The following is a 17,636-nucleotide window of genomic DNA, read 5'->3' as shown; positions in this document are numbered from 1 at the left end:
CCATTTATGGCCACTTTCCGGCTGAAGGCAGCCCTTTCTTGGCTGCTTTCCAAGAAACACACTCACATACATAGAGTGTTCATTAAAACAGATGTGTGCAGAGAAGCAAGAACTTCTCTCCACTCCAACCCCTGTAGCCTCAAAGACCAAAATGGAAGAAAACAGGGTGAAACATAGAGAGAAAAGAAGGATGATTAGATTTATCTTGGATGATTTAGTTTTGTTTTAGGATTAAATCCTCTCTCAGGACCTGAAGTGTGACAATCACATTGACAAGTACAACTTGCTCACAGGCGCTGCTGATGCTGTTCTATTCCGCCGTCATTATGTCTGTCCGCTGCACTTCATGAGCTGTCTGGTTTAGCTCAGCTACAAAATTCGACATAAGAAGACTACAGAGGACGGTTCGGACTGCTGAGAGGATTATTGGTGCTCCCCTGCCCACCCTCCAAGAACTGCATACATGCAGAGTGAGGAAAAGGGTCCAAAAATCACCCTGGATCCCTCACATCCAAACACATTCTCTTTGAATCTTTGCCTTCTGGCCAGCGCTACAGAGCACCGAGCACCAGAACAACCAGGCAAGAGAAAAGTTTTTCCCCAGGGAAGAAAAGTTTCTTCTACCTCATGGACAGTTAAATGTTCTCCCCATGTGCAATAATAACTGTGTGCAATATCACTTATATCTATTTCTTATTCCAAGTATTTACCTCTTCTTATTCCATTCCCTGTTAATTCTATTCAATTTGTATATAGCACATACAAATCTTTATTTTTTATTTTACTATCTGTATATCTATATGTTGTTGTCTCTGTTTACTGGAAGCTTCTTCTGTCACCAAAACAAAGTCCTTTTGTGTGCAAACATACTTGGCAATAAAGCTCTTTCTGATTCTGATTAAAGGAAATATCCATAAACTTAACAGATAATGTCATGGCATAAAATTGCGATTTCTTTTTTTTTTTGTATAGTGCACAACTAAATACAGTATATCTAGGACCAGATTTACTAAACAGGGTAAATTAGCATGAGACTGGCAATTTTCGCAAATTACCTACCGCAAACCTTAGTAAATCATGTTGCATTATTCATTTAAAAAGCTCTTCTTCCATAAATTTTGCGTCTGAAAAGCAAACTCCAACAAATGCATATGCAATAAAGTCAGCAGCAAAAATAACTGTGTTCATGCCTTTTCATCGCTAAAGTAGTTAAGGGCTTGCGCTGGCACAAGCTGTTAGAAAATATGGCCCTTCGTTTTTTTTTTTTTTTTTTTTTTTTTTTACAATTAATCATACTAAATCAATGCATTAAATCAAATGTGTCAAGCTCGAAAACACCTGACTATACGTTTATGGTAATCCTAAAGACCTTGATTAGTTGGTTCAGGTGTGTTTAATTAAGGTTGGAACTAAACTCTGCAGGACAGTGGCTCTCCAGGAACTAAGTTTGAAACCCCTGCATTAAATCGACAGCTCTAATGCAAAATAAAGTACTTCCAGTTTATTCTTTAGATATGAGTAAATGCCCTGGCATCCACTGAGCTAGAGCGAGACAGGTAGCGACTGATCGTTCGGCCATCTTCTCCAATAGCATTCTCAATCTTTGATAAGATGGAGCTCCTGAACTTCTTCCTGAAGTCATTGCCCATGAAGACGTACAAAACAGGGTTTAGGAAGCTGTTAGCAGCAGCAACAGTGGTGCCAATGGTCAATCCTAGAGCAATGACCTCAGTGTTGAAGGTTTCGTTTTGTTCCATTAGCACAAATGTGTGGTACGGCAGCCAGCACAGGAAGAAGGTCAGAATGAGAGCCGTCATAATCTTAAATGGTTTGTTGGACTTTGCCATCTGGGTGGCTCTCAGTCTGAGGATGATGACAGTATAACAAAAGATAATGAGGATGAAAGGCATCACAAATCCAAAAACAAAGCGGCTTGTTGCAATGATTTTGTGGCTATACTGGCTGGACGTGTAGTTGTTCATGCATCGGTTTGTGCCTAGGTGATTCTGGACATCACGGAATACAATAGATGGGATACTTAAAGCTGCAGAGATAATCCATGCGAGTACAATTAACACAGATGCTTTTCTGATAGTGCGATGATTCTGTGCCCAAACAGGAAACATGACGGCGATGCAGCGATCCATGCTGATGATGACGAGGAGGAAGATGCTGCTGAACATGTTGAGGAACATGACAAAGGACGTGAACTTGCACATGAAGAGGCCAAATATCCAGTCCAAGGTGACACTGTAGGCAATGTTAAAAGGCAAACAGGCACAGAATATGAAGTCAGATAGAGCCAGGCTCAAGTACCAGGTAGTATTGACTGACTTCTTCATGCCAAACCCTGCAATCCAGATAACCACCGCATTTCCTCCAAGGCCCAGCAAACAGATGATCACATTGATCACCAGCAACACCAGGCAAAGAACTTGAGTGAAACATTTGGTGTGGACTGTCGTGTGGGAAGAAACTCCATCGTAAATTATATTACTGGAGTTATAATCTATGTAATTTTCATAATCAGTATAGTTAAATTGAAAATCTGTTGAATCCATTGTAATTTACGTTGATTCCCTGAAAGCAGACAACAAAAGATCTTTTGTTAGTTAAATTGTTCTTAAAGTATTAATATCTGTAATATCACAGTGACTGTTCCCATATTATTATTGATCAGCAATGCCATTTCAACCTAAAAGTTCAATGTAATGTAATGAAAATTGATTTTGTGAACATTTAAAAAATAATTATAAGTTAAATTAGCAACAAATGGTTTGAGAGAAAATTATAACTATATAAATAAAGTAAAATGTTAGTTAAAAAAAAAAGCTTGTCAGATGTAAATCAAAATAGATTCAATATTATATAATATATAAATATTATAAATACCTCTGTGGACATAAACGTTCAAATGTAACATTTCAATGTGGTTTGGAGTAAATGTTCACAAGTCTTATAAATAACCAGCATTTTCTCACCTTAGCCAAGAATCAGCGTCTCCAGCATTACCTCACCAGCACCCACTTGACATCTGACAACTGTGTCGCTTTTGCATTTATAAAGTACTCCTGTCCTATCCTTCTCTTGAGCAATATTGTGCATGGCTGCACATGCTGTACTTTCACAAAACACTTCCCAAACTGTTTTTGTTTTCCTCATCAACAAAATCCCCTACTTTAACTTTTTGATTTTGTTCTTCTAGTTTTGGAGAAACAGATTCATAAAAAAAAACAACTCAAAGCTTTGGCCATCAACAGTGATCAGAAGTAATTAAGTGATGAGTTCAGCCAGGGTAAGAGAAGGTCACAGTCAATAAAGACATAAATAATTGTTTATTTTTTAAAATAAACTTTTTTAAACTATAAATTTTAAATTTTTACTTTTGATCCGCTCCAGTTTGTATACCGCTGCAACCGCTCCACAGAGGACGCCGTCTCCTCCACACTCCACCTGAGCTTGGAACACCTGGAGAAGAACAATACCCAAGTCCGAATAGTCTGAATACTGTTTCTGGATTTCAGTTCAGCATTCAAAACAATTATCCCCCAGCACCTGGTGAGCAAACTGGCCCCCCTTGGACTTTAAATTAAAGATGGTACACAAGATATTTAATAAAAGAGCTCCTTCGTATCTTAATATGTGTATCTCTAGGGTAAGTGAGACACACTGTTATAATGAGTTTAATGGACATTACATTATGTCGCTTTAGAACAATTTATGGTCGAAGGTCTTTTGAATACTCAGGGGCCCAGGAATGGAATAAGCTGCCTCTAGATATAAAGAGTTTGTCAAATACGGTTGGTTTTAGCATGAAAGTCAGAAGTTGGTTATTGGATAAGTTGTATTAGTGACTTATTTGTATCAATGTTTGTTGGATGTCTAATTATGATGTATGATGTCTAATGATGTATAGTTTGGTAATGTGTATTTTTATTGTAGTGTTGTAAATATACCAGTATGCAGTGCCATGGTAATCTGTCTCTAGGAGTGAAGTTGTGCTTTACATCAAGGACCACAATGGAAATAAGTTTTTTTTAACTTTATTGTGTTATCCTTGACAAATTAGTGTATTTTTCACCACTAATTTGTCTAATAAATTAAATCAAATCAAATCAAATCAAACAACCCCCTGTGCAACTGGCTGCTGGATTTTCTCACAGACAGACCCCAGTCTGAGAGGGTTTGAAAAAACACCTCCAGCATCATCTCACTTAGCATCGCCTCCCCCCAGGGCTACGTACTGAGCCCACTGCTCTACACCCTGATGACCATGACTGCCGTGCCAGGTTCAGTACAAACCACATAATTAAGTATGCGGACGACACGACCGTGGTGGGTCTCATCAGGGACAATAATGAACTGGCCAACAGAGAGGAGGTAAAACACCTAGTGGACTGGTGTGACACAAACAATCTAATCCTGAATGTCAACAAAACAAGAGAGAGTGTCGTTGACTTCAGGAAAAATCACCCAAGTCACAACCCCTTTCTCATCAACAACGCCGCAGTGGAGCAGGTCAGCAGCATCAAATTCCTTGGGGTGCAGATCACAGACACTTTGACCTGGTCCCTCCACACCTCTGCTCTTGTAAATAGAGCACATCAGCGTCTACACTTTCTGCGTCGGATGAGAAGAGCAAATCTCCTTCCCCACATCCTCGCCACTTTCTACAGAGGGACAATAGAGAGCATACTGACCAGCTGCATCTCTGTCTGGTTTGGGGCCTGCAACGCCTCAGACTGGAAACGTGTAGAGAGAGTGGTAAGGACAGCACAGAAAATCATCAGGACAGCACTTCCTTCCATCCATGACACTGCTCGCAGACGCTGCCTGACCAGGGCTCAATCAATCTCAAATGACCCCTCCCACCTCAAACATGGACTGTTCACCCTGCTGCCCTCTGGCAAGAGGTTCAGCAGCTTGAAATGCAGAACATCCAGATTTCACAACAGCTTCATCCCCCACGTCATCAGTGATGGGAATAACGGCGTTATAAATAAACGGCATTACTAACGGCGTTATCTTTTTCAGTAACGAGTAATCAAATGAATTACTGTTTCCCCCCGTTACAACGCAGTTACCGTTACTGACAAAATAATGTGGCGTTACTATAATTGAACTGCAGTTTTCATCCGAGTAGTCTACCTCTCCGTCATAGGACCTGCAAAGTTTTTTCTCTGGTGTGTGTGTGTGTGTGTTTATGAGGCGCTGGAGTGGACAAAAGCGAAGCGAACGCCGCGACTCCCGCGAGTTTGGTCAACAATGCGCGAGGGAGACAGAGTGTGTCCGAGAGCGCGCTCAACAGTTGCGCAAGAGAGACCGAGGGTGTCCAAGCATTATATAGTTTGTTTATAAATAAATGACAAATTTCAGCATTAGAATAATCTCTAGCCTATTGGTATCATCTGCAACATTTCAATTAATTTACATGCTTATACAAATAAAATCTAAAAAATAACCTGCAGGGAATGTTCTGGGAAAGTTATAAAAATAAAACGTAGCCTATTCAGTTACTAACGTAACCTCGGTTCTCTCTAGAAGAGGGAACGAGTACTGCGTTATATCTTACGCTAGGGGAAAACCTCTTTTCCACGAGATATTGAAGCCAAAAATTATCCTTAATTTTGAATTAATGTAAAACGCGTTGCAGCAGCAAGGCAGACATAGGCGAGGCGACTTGCGTGCCTATTGGCTGCCCTGCAGCAACTGCAGCAGCCTATCGAGAGAGGCCCCATGTGACGTCAGATCCAATTAAATAATTAAAGGATCATTTAAAGTAATTTACATATAGAGATATTCCAGGTGTTTCACTTTTATTTTTCAAATCATTCTTCTTTTCTTTTGAGTATTGTTTAGGGGAGACCGGGGACAGTTGCAACAGGGGATGGCTGCAACATGTAATTTTTCTCCAACCAGAAACAAGCTAGAGTAATGACACTCACACTGCACATGCTCAATTGGATGCCCGCCCTTGCAGAGAAAAATCAAGGAGATTCCTGAGCTTTTCCAGGATTTATTGAAGAAAAACTGTATTTAGAGTATGAAAGTATTTATTTTCTTGAGCTTTGTTTTTGTTAAACTGTTGTCACTGTTTTTGTGATTCAGCTCAAACTTATATGGTTTAAATGAGTAATAGGTTAACTTTATGCTGGCATGGTTAGCATGTATCAAGGTGAATTGTTTAGCTAGCACATTAGGTTTTATTATGGCTGACAGGAACGGGTACAATTGCAACAACTGTTGCAACTGTCCCCTTACAATGCATAAATATAAAAACAGACCACATATCAGTATTTTTAACATTTTTTCACAAGTTTTTACTTAAATATAATATAGTTCATCAAGTTGGAGCAAGTATAAACTATAGCAAGTATAAAAGCAAGATTTTTTTTTTGTTTTTTTTAACCAGAGCTGGAAATATAAACAATTGTGCCTAGAGAACCCGGAAAAACAATTATTTAAATCCAAACAATGCACATTTCAATCAAAGCACATTTCAATCAAAACACATTAAGTGGCAAGACCACTTTACTTTGAGCTTTAAACTCAAACGTTGTCTGGCTTGCACATAGATTCATGATAACTGAATGGAATGCTGCAGTTAACTTGCTTAATTTAACATGTTTAACCTCTGAACAAAACAGATGCCCTGTATCTGACTAATCAGACTCATCTCCAGAGTCACAATTCTGGCACACATAATTGCCTGGCTGGAGGTGCAAGCATCATGGGCCCAATTGTTGTATTTTACACATTTTGCCCAGGTCTCCTTTGGATGACTGTTTGAAAATGGCTCTACACAGACGAGGCAGAAGCACTCTTCATCATCTGATGATGACTCTTGTATGATTTTTCTTCTTTTAGCTGCCTTGTTCTTTGTAGGTCCAGATTTTGGCCATTGCTTCCCTTTCTTTTGGAACAGCTTTTTGCTAGATTTAGCCTTATTCTTTTCTATTTCTATTTGCTGCTTCACTGGCGTGTCAGTAAGAACTTCTGATTTGCATCGTTTTCTTCCTTTGCTGGCTGGTTTTCTGGGGCCAGCTTTTGGATATGGCTGGATGTCTTCTGGAGTAGGTAGCCCGCTGTCAGCAATAGCATTGCTGGGTAAGGGTGAGCTGGTGATAGCAGAAGCATAACTGGGCCAGCTAGGCAGGCAAGGGTTGGTGCTGGGGCCTGGCAGACCAGAGTTTGTGCTGGGGCCTGGCAGAGCAGAGTTGGTGCTGGGGCCTGGCAGAGCAGAGTTGGTGCTGGGGCCTGGCAGAGCAGAGGTGGTGCTGAGGCCTGGCAGAACAGAGTTAGTGCTGGGGCCTGGCAGAGCAGAGTTGGTGCTGGAGCCTGGCAGAGCAGAGTTGGTGCTGGGGCCTGGCAGAGCAGAGTTGGTGCTGGGGCCTGGCAGAGCAGAGTTGGTGCTGGAGCCTGGCAGAGCAGAGTTAGTGCTGGGGCCTGGCAGAGCAGAGTTAGTGATGGGGCCTGGCAGAGCAGAGTTGGTGCTGGGGCCTGGCAGAGCAGAGTTAGTGATGGGGCCTGGCAGAGCGGAGTTGGTGCTGGGGCCTGGCAGAGCGGAGTTAGTGCTGGGGCCTAGCAGAGTTAGTGCTGGGGCCTGGCAGAGCAGAGTTGGTGCTGGGGACTGGCAGACCACAGTTAGTGCTGCGGCCTGGCAGAGCAGAGTTGGTGCTGGGGCCTGGCAGAGCAGAGTTAGTGCTGGGGCCTGGCAGAGCAGAGTTAGGGCTGGGGCCTGGCAGAGCAGAGTTAGTGCTGGGGCCTGGCATGGCAGGGTTCTGAATAGGGCGATCTGTGACGTAGGATGATGCCAACTCGTTTTCCAAAAATACATCTCTGTTGTAAGGTTGAACCCCAGCCACCCTAAAGCCAGCCTGAATGTTCAAGGGGGTTGCAGCTACGGGATAGGCAATTGCCACAATCCCAGGAATGTCATAAATTGACATTGTCATCCCGGGGTTGTTCCTCATCCAGGCATCACATGCGCTGTTGATGTGCCTCTTTAGTGGCACGTAGACAGCCCTGTCTAATGGTTGGAGCCGATGTGAGCAGTGGGGTGGGAATGACGGCATGATTATGCCATTTTGTTTGGCATAATTGAGTCCATCAATGGACAGATGAGACTCGTGGTTCTCCAAAAGAAGTAAACAGGACCTCTCCTTTGAGCACTTTCTATGTTCACTGAAATGTTTCAGGAAGTCAACAAAATGTGTGTCTTTCATCCATCCAGAGGAATTTGCCCCTCCTTTGCTGCCAGGTGGCCCGTTGATCAGGAAATGATTGCGGAAGTTGACACGGGGGAAAATAAAGTATGGAGGTATACTATTCCCTGTGGCTGAGACGGCACAGGCCAGTGTGACAAAGGTTCCCCTTTCAGCAGAGGTCAGTGACCCTACTTGTTTGAATCCACGTCTGGCCAACACTTTGTCTGGTTTATGTACAATGGTGACCCCAGTTTCATCAACATTCCAAATGTCTCCTGGCCCACAAAGGCGCAAACTTCAGCTGGTGTGCCACAGCAAACTGGTAGGCAAGCTTTCTGACCTCACTTGGCGACAGACCAAAATAAATGTCAGCTGACCTAGTAATGTACTCAACAAGCTGCTTTTCCAAAACAGGTGAAAACATATTCCGTGGCTTTGTATAACCAACCGTTGTTGTTGTTGTTGGCTGTCTGACTTTCAATTTCTTCTCTGGTAATCTTTTGACAATACCGAGTCAGAGTACAGTAATTTATGTCAAAATCCTTCCCTGTGTTCTGCAACTTTACCTGCCTGACTGCCTTTAACATTATGTCAGGTGGTGTACTGCCATGCTCTGTCTTTCGTTGATAATTTCGAACATCTTCCTTCCTCTCTTCCTTCCTTCCTTAATTCCTGCCTTTCTTCCTTCCTTCAAAAACCTTATTGCAATTACAAATAAATTAGCCTACAATTTCTGAGGATGTTCTAAGTGTTTTTTTGTACAGGGGCAAGTTGTCACACGTGATGACTTCCCCCAATGTCAGTGAGACAATGTTGAGCTAATCTCAAGATTAGCTCAACATAGCACTTTAGCTAAAGTATCAAAAGACTCGTTATGGTCTCCTCTATTTTGTGCAAAATAATTATTTTTAACATTCATACCAAACAAAGTTGTATTGCATAAAATGTAAAGTGCACATTTTTTACTTTTTAAGCAGAAAAATAAGAAAATTGTGCTAACTAAATTGAGTGATCTTGTCTCCGTTCCAGTCCAAAATTGACATGCCCTTCACTCGCTATCTTCCCTCCGTCTCGTTCACTCGGATGTGCGTCATTGCTTACGTTGCACGAGTGCCCACTTCTGGCGAAAACTGCAATGGGCTGAACTGGAACGTCCTAAGTCCTTGATCACTTGGAATCAGCTATGGAGTTGATTTATTATTTACAATTTTTTTCCCTTTAAGAATTTGTTTAATGCAGCATCCAAATGTATATAGGTTTGTTTGGGTTGTTTTATATAAAAAAATCTAATTGATATATCATAGAGTTGTTTGTGGTGATGGTGATTAGACGAGATCTGCAGTGATGTCACAATCGTGTTGCATTGTGGTATATGGAGCTGCCTGAAGTGTACATATGAAGTAGACTCGCTCCCTCGGTCAAAATCGAGGGAACGAGGGTCTGTCCATATAAACGTCCCTCGTCCACTTTACGAAGTGGAACGCACTTCAAAATGGCGGCAGGGATTCCCCCAAGGGGAAGTCCTTAGGGAAGTCTAAAAGTGGACTGGAATGCAGCACAAGACCACATGTGAACAGGAAGTTGACTATAGAAGAAGAAATCACACAAAGTGGCTGTTTGATTTTTGAGATAGAGCCTCTAGTGTTGGAGTTATGAACAGTGTGACAACTTACCCCGCTCTCCCCTACAACACCTCCAGATTTCTACTATCACTTACCTTGTTTTTTATTTATTTATGTAAACTTGCACTTTTCTGTTTATCCTTGTGACTTTAAATTACCTCAGAAGGGTTATTTGTATGAAGGAAATTGCCTAATTTCTTACATAAAAGAGCTAGTTCAGTGTTTATACCACACAGAACTACAATTTACACACAAGGCGTGCTATCGTCTTGTGGTACCATCTCAAAGAGGCACAAAATCTCTTTCTCAGACCTTTATCATGACTATCCTCCGTTGGTGAAATGATCTGCCTAACTCAACCAGAGCTACTGAGTCAGTATAGCCACTTTCAAGAAATTGCTGAAGACGTATCTTTTTCAGCAGCACTTGATCCAGTAAAGATCAGGCCTATACGCGTAGGCCCCGCAAATTTCTCAAGGCCCCGCCTCCCCCTCATTTCACAGTGTGAATTAATGTTTACAACATCAATGACAAAATGTAGCGAAACTAGTCTTCTGGTCACGAAAAGAGGAGGAAAAAAAACCTGTGAATTGCGGGAAAAACAATAAGGTACACTTGTGTTCTCTCCTCTCCAAGTTTGATGTCAGCCATAGGCGTCGATTGCGGTGGGGACGGTGGCGCGTCCCCACCAGATTTCGTCATGAGTCATTTTGTACCCACCACTTTTTGAAACATTGAGGCGCCACGGATGTACCTAATACAAATAAATAAAACATATCCAGTTAACTAGCAGATAATTAATATAATTCGCTATTAAATAAGAGATCTAGCGCTAAAATGTGTTGTTTGAACTCAAGCTGAGCGCTCGTTGCCGCGGCAATCAGTGTCATGGATACAGTGTTCTCTTGTGGTTAGCGCATTCTTCACTCAGACGCGCTTCAATCTATCGCTGTTGACTCTCTATTCATTCCGGTGAAATCACAAAATAAAATGCACACAAACGTGTCCCTGTTTGATATAGACTGTAACCACTAATGAACATATTCAGTTTTGATGAGAGAAAAAAAAACTGTAGGCCTACCTGCCAAAATATTTTTTTACTGTTTATTCTTGTGATTTATATATGTAATATTCCCAGTGCCGTGGTGGGAGCGGCGGCGCTGGTTATTCCAATTGTTTAGAGTTATGATGACAAATGTAGCAGTTACGCATAATCAAATAAAAAACAAATGGTAGAATAAGCAGTGCTTTTACTGTCTATGCCTACTAGCATTTTTCTGTTACTAGTATTTGTTTACTGTATGTTGCGCATGCGCACTTCGATCCTGTATTCTTCAACATGTACGGCAAAAAGCACAAATCTGCTGTGCCTTTGGACGTAAATATGTTATGCCAGTAATCATCTCCGTTAGGTACCAGACACGGACCAATTAAAATCGAGATATTACTGGACATTTGCAATATTAAGCGCAGCTAACGTCGACGTCGGCTACACCACAGCTAGCCTACATGCCTAATCCTCCCCGCCAAATTCAAAGTCAAAATGACAGCACCGGCCGTGATTACGGAGTTAAGAAAATTTTCCAAGCTCCATTTTAATTCAAAATCTGAGTTAATAGCAAGAGGGAGGTCTACGCCAGCCTTAGATGGACTGCGGCAAAAGGGCCAAAAAATTGTCCGATCGATTCAAACAGACTGGTATTCTCAAGGTCGGACATCCGGGACTTTTACTCCTATAATGCACTGCGCGCGCATAGCAACGCGGCGAAGGGTAAAACAAACAAGCGCCCGCCATTAAGCAACATGAAAGCGGAAGATAAACAAGCGCCGAGAATCATGCCTAAAAACTATATATTTATGCAGTTAGCCTTTATTGGCTTTTTTGAAAAAACGGTGTCCCTCACTGACATTGTGTTACAAAGTGGCTGTTATGAGCTCAGTCTGTTAGTGGCACAGCTTGTACAGTGCTTTTGAATGAACAGTTTTTTTTTTTAATGAATAAAAAATCGATTACATAGTTAATGTAATCGATGCTTGATGGGTATTTAAACATGACTGCACGTGTAGGACACATGGTATGTACACATGGTGTTCATACGAGGTGATTTGATGAGGTAATTGTATATGTCTGGATACTCGAGCCTGGACCATGCTTTTGGGTTGTTCTCACAGGACTCAGCTGGATGCCGATAGGGACAAGATTGTAATGCTAAACCTACAAGCGACAGCTTTCTGTGGTACCTGGTCAATGCAGGCGCTAGGAGACTGTCTATATATATTGATAAGACATTCTGTAATAGAAGAAGAAGATCTGTATTCATATAGCTGCTAGCGCCTTTATCAGACATGTAGCGGTAACGTTAGCTAGTCACAAAGCGCTTTACATGAGTGTTTTATTACATTCACTTCTCACCACCGACATACATTCACATACCATGCATCATTAATACAAAGTAGTCTCTTAATACCCATAACTGACATAATCCACAGCAAAACTTCTGTGAATAGATACCTTTTTGATTTGCCTCGGGCTGTGTCTTCGGTTTGTTTTACCCTTCATACACGGCGGCAGCTTGTTGCTATGCAGGTCACATGATTTGTGACGTAACGATGACCAAGAAAGAAAAGATGTGATCGACGTCACGAGGAAAGAGCGGCGGATGGATTTTATGTACAAATAATCTACCGATTGGTTAGTCAAAAACTATTTTGGGCTTAATATTGAATTGAAAAATGTGGTTGAATTAATGCTAGCCATTTGCCTTCATATTCAATTGATCAGTGTGCGATTTTACTTTTGCCTACTGACAAACATAATTGGCCGCTGTGCAACAATTAAGGATTAAGAATGGTTGCATTCTGATGCTGGAGTGGACATAACTACCGATGTGTGCCTGTGCCGTGCTTGTGTGTGTGTGCGTGTGTGGGAGAGAGAGAGAGAGAGAGAGAGAGAGAGAGAGAGAGAGAGAGAGAGAGAGAGAGAGAGCTCGATATAAATTCTGATTTGTACATTTCTTGGTATGCCGCGCTTGTGCGTAACGTTTACTGTTAATTACGTATTAGCCTAAACAATAAATCAGGTAATCTGGCTTTCAACTCAGTGCCTAACGTTAGCCTCTTTTAGACATCACCGCACGTCAAGTTTGTACCCAGCACTTCTGAAAATGCACTTCCGAATGCGTCTCTGTCCCCCCCACATTTCAAACCAAACTGACGCCAGTGATGTCAGCGAAGTAAAGTTAAGTTTATGTGCATTTCTATTGTGTTTTTTCGGTCTTGCTAACCTAGCAGGGCAGGCAGTGCATCTCTTGCATCACTTCGTGCCTGACAAAAGTGAGAGTATAATACAATTAGTTATCACGTTTGTTTTTGATAAACGACAAAGTGCAACGGTGTTTGTTTACTGCAGCTCGGAAAAAGATAACCGCGTCGCGTGTGATATCATGCATTCATATGCGCGTGCACGAAATGAAACGCGCCTTTTTCAAGCAGAAATGTGGAATTTAAAACGTTGATTAGCTAGCTGGACATAGCCTACTGGTCAATAGCCTATGGATGCACATTCCTCAGTAAATAATAACCATAAATCAAGAATTGCTTCAGCATGCATAATTAAAAAAACTTTAACATGCTATGGCAAGCCATTTTAGCTTTTATTCATTCACAGTTTATGCATTTTTGATATCAAGAATTCAATTTTTTTACTATTTGCAATGTAAGTTAGTTACATTTTTATCTACCAATGTCTATTTTGATATCAGGAATTACATGTTCACTTGTACAAAAGTTAATTCTTGATATCAATGATGTCATCACTCACAGGGATTATTGATATCTGCATCACTAGTTCACTAGTTAAATATTACAAGAGCCGAGCCATAGTATAAATAGTATTTTATATTTGAAAATGAATAAAAGGAAATTGGGAGCCAGTTTGAATGGGTCTGATGTAGCTTATATAATAAATGAGTTATCTATAATTTGCAGGTGCTATGCTTAAGTTTGTCAGTAGAGGAGATGCTGGATCATCAGCCAGTACAAGCACAGACTCAGTTGATACACATCCATCCTCAGCCAGTACTAGCACAGACCCAATACAGTCAGCTTCATCAAATACAGCACAGCCGTCTTCAGCAAGTACTAACACAGACCCTGGTGAAGTACAGGCAGTCTCAGCCAGTAGCACAAACCCAGTAGGCCTACAGCCGTCTTGAGCAAGTACTAACACAGTGACAGACCCAGGTGAAGTACAGGCAGCCTCAGTCAGTACTAGCACTACCAGAGGTGTACAGCCAGCAGCAGATACAAGCAGCTCAGACCCAAATAGAACAGTTGCCGCTCCACCAAATGACTCGGCAGATTGGCCCCCAGTCTTAACAGACTTTATGTTAAGACTTTAGGACTGAGTTGCGCAGAGGTCCATTCAAACCAGGACTAGATTTTTCTTTCCCTAAAGACAAGTCTAGAAGAGCTTTCCATTCAGGCTTGTTACAGAGACAACTGTCAAATGGGGAAAAGATTCACAGGAGCTGGCTTACACACCCAATCAAAAACAATGTTTATTGTTTTTGCTGTAAGCTATTCTCTACAAAATACAACAAAATTAGAATTTAGCAGAATTTTGCTTAGGGCCCCAGGGAGGTCAGGATCGGCACTGCTAACACTTTCTCTTCTCTTCTATTCTACCATTTAAAAAAAAACAACAAAAAAAAAAACCTGCATTTAAGTAAACTGAGAGGGGTCATAGTACTTACGTATTGTTGTCCTACTGTTAGTTTAACTGCTTCTATTGTTCTCATTTGTAAGTCGCTTTGGATAAAAGCATCTGCTAAATGAATAAATGTAAAAAATGTAAATGTATTCACATTTGAATTTTAAATGCAACTGACTCACTTTGAAACTTCAACATGTAAAAAGTATGACTGACAAGTAACTTTGTTAAGTGAGTAGGATGTAAAGTTTTTTTTTTGTATCATATCTGATATCTACAATCTGTAAAGGTGTTTGCAATCCAGAATTTTGAAAGAATCTTATTTGATTAGGCTATGTTGCAGCGTAGAATTATTCACATGCATCTAAATTCCTATTATGGCTCTCTGTCTTCAGAATGGTACAGAAAACAAGTGTTCATCGCATGATCAAATACAGATAGTGAAGTTTATCTTATTTATCTTTGATGCACTGGCTCATATGACGAAGAATAACTTACCTCACAAAGAAAGCCTCACAATGCCGTTTGCAATGCTTTAGATATGTACTTCTGCTGCTGAGTTGTTTTCTCATCTGATAAGTGCAGACTGAGCTACAGGCCAAATATCTTAACACCTAGTTCCTCTGTAAGATGCAAAAACATTTCTGGGAACTGAGACTGTTGACGACCACCTGTACCCTATTCAAAGGGGCTGATGGGAACCTGATAGATAGGCTGGTTTGAGGTTAAAACACGTGAAAATGACATCATTTCATAGATCAGGCCAACACAAGACAAACCCTGCCGCCTTAACATTGCGGGTGTGGGAGGATGCTGAATTGGGGTATGTTGTGAAGCTCACACGCAGCACAAAAATTGCAGTCAAACAAGGTTGTTTATTAGTCACAGAAAAGTTCAGTTAAGTCATTATACAAGTGGTTATAAAGATCAAATAATACTTTCTTACATCAGGAACCATTTGCATTGTGCATGATGATGGTTTGATTTAATCTATAATTCCCTGAAAATTAGGACTGTAAATCACATGTAAATTAACTGCAAAGCCTTAAAGGAGGCTAGGAAGCATTATTGTGGCAAACACGTAAAAAAAATTATAGATATAAGTGGCGTCAGAAGTCAGTATATTGTTTATTTCCATGTAATGTACAATAGGCATATGACTGGCCTAAAATCATGTTGGTCTGTCTTATGCTTCGTTCACTCAGGAAGGGTTATTACATTCCGTCTATACACATGACTTTGGTCAGATATTTTTGGTTGTTGCAGCACATTTTAAGATGAAGTGTCAAGTTAAAAGCAGTTGGTAAAAACGCATCTTGAAATCCTTGTGTACTGTTTTGTTTCCCATGTTGATTTTTCACAGATGTTTTAGCTGTATTCAAAATTATGCATTGCATTGTTAGAATATTTTATCTCTATTATTTGTTCCTCGTGCCTCATTCTCAGTCTTGTTTTCATGTCCATTTATGAGCACTTTCTGGCTGAAGGCAGCCATTTCTAGGCTGCTTTCCTAGAAACACACTCACATTTGTAGCGTCTGGACCAATCAGACAAACACACTAATTATTCATTATATTTAATGAATAGCCTAATCCAGCAAACTCGCCCTCCCAACAAAGGTCTATGAAACTTCCCCCAAAACTAACATCACAATGAGGCTAACACCACTGGTACCCCTTTTCCACCAAAAAAGAACTGGTTCGGAACTGGTGCTGGTTCAAAGTTAGTTCGGAGTTGGTTCAACTTGCGAACCTTCTCAGAACCGGTTTGTTTTCCCACTGACTAGAGCGCCCAGCGAACGACGTCGTTACGTCACTGTGTACGTCGCCATACAGAAACGCTAGCAAGTACATTATTTTGGGATTATCTCTAACTTGTGTACCATGAAGGCTTTAAAAACAATTGAAATAAGTAAGTCTTTTAATCTTTTCCTTTGATATGTAATCATTTCTGATTAGTTATGTACCTCTGTCTTGTGTCTTTTTTTCTTTCCGTTTATTTGTTCTATATTTTGACTGTTTTCTTCTTTGCTTACATAATGTTTTAAATAAAAAAATAAAATTTAAAAAAAGCTAGAAACGCTTGCGCCAACTTCAAGCATAATAATTACAATGGTGGACTACATCGTGTTTCTGCAAATGTTTCTCCTGGCTTTGCGGTCATAAAATATGTTTAGGACACATCTAAACCGGCCTCCAGCCCCGCCGTAAGCATGACACGGTGGTAAAAGAACGGTTCTCTGGTTATAGTCCAGCAAAGAGTTGGTGCCGCTTTGGAACCAGTTTTCCTGGCCGAGAACCGGTTCTTTGGCTGTCGAAACACAAAGAACCGGTTCGCGAGTAGGCACCGGCTCCGAACCGGCTCTCAAAATGCTTTGGTGGAAAAGGGGTATGGTAGAACTCGGTGTCCTAGTACAGGGCACATTAAGACTGATAAGAATTTACGACCCCAAAAGGAAATACCTGAGAGGAGAAATAAACCCAGTTAATCCTATATATTCTATATTACCACTTGAGAAATGTTTAAACGTATCTAATTTTAACATCTCATGATTTTCATTTTATGTGGTTTGGTCTATGTACTCTTGTAAACTCTTTTGGGTTAATGTTTCAGACTTGCAAACTATGGTTAACCAAAATCATATGTGTGGGATGTTTAGTCTCGATAAACTCAAATCTTCGTGCCCCATTTGTTAATTTACATTACATTTTGATAACTTTGTGACGCATGGGTATTATAAGAATCTTGAAGATTCTTTTTCTTAAACACCCAATGAAATTACAGATTAAAATGCCCTGCTAGAACACAAAGGGTCGTAAAATCTCCCTCCAAAGGGACAACTTCTTATTGGCTCACACACCTCGAGAGTGTGTGACATCTTCACCCTTTTTAAAATCACTGATCACAAGATTACGTCTCTTAGTCCCTTTCTGTAATCCTGATGTGACGATGATGCTGAACTAGAAGTTTTCTAAGGACCCCCAAGCTTGTGCCAGGCTGCGGCCTTGTCTTTCCATTCACCAAAGATCCTCTGAGTCCCACTGGTTCTCTCTCATCAAGACAACATCAGCAAAGATCAACAAGAGCCTCAACAAA

The 17,636-nt window shown here is 40.9% G+C and overlaps 1 protein-coding gene and 1 long non-coding RNA gene across 2 annotated transcripts; both read right to left on the bottom strand.

Annotated features, from left to right (window-relative positions):
• Nucleotides 1-1,378: 1,378 nt before the first annotated feature.
• On the bottom strand, nucleotides 1,379-3,065 carry LOC143748997 (chemerin-like receptor 1). Its single transcript, XM_077241337.1, has 2 exons — nucleotides 2,982-3,065; nucleotides 1,379-2,580 (listed from the first exon to the last, which is right to left on the bottom strand). Exon 2 carries the CDS (start codon nucleotides 2,559-2,561, stop codon nucleotides 1,509-1,511), a length of 1,053 nt encoding a protein of 350 aa, XP_077097452.1. The 5' UTR covers nucleotides 2,562-2,580; nucleotides 2,982-3,065; the 3' UTR covers nucleotides 1,379-1,508.
• Nucleotides 3,066-3,365: 300 nt separating this feature from the next.
• Nucleotides 3,366-3,584, bottom strand: LOC143748996 (uncharacterized). Its single transcript, XR_013206860.1, has 2 exons — nucleotides 3,509-3,584; nucleotides 3,366-3,458 (listed from the first exon to the last, which is right to left on the bottom strand). It is a non-coding gene; the product is annotated as an uncharacterized LOC143748996 (long non-coding RNA).
• Nucleotides 3,585-17,636: the final 14,052 nt, after the last annotated feature.

This window comes from Siphateles boraxobius, unplaced genomic scaffold, assembly GCF_051911475.1.
Source record: "Siphateles boraxobius isolate OS27281-9 unplaced genomic scaffold, OSU_SipBor_1 24, whole genome shotgun sequence".
Classification (NCBI taxonomy): Eukaryota; Metazoa; Chordata; class Actinopteri; order Cypriniformes; family Leuciscidae; genus Siphateles; species Siphateles boraxobius.
This window is presented reverse-complemented; position numbering and strand designations above follow the sequence as displayed.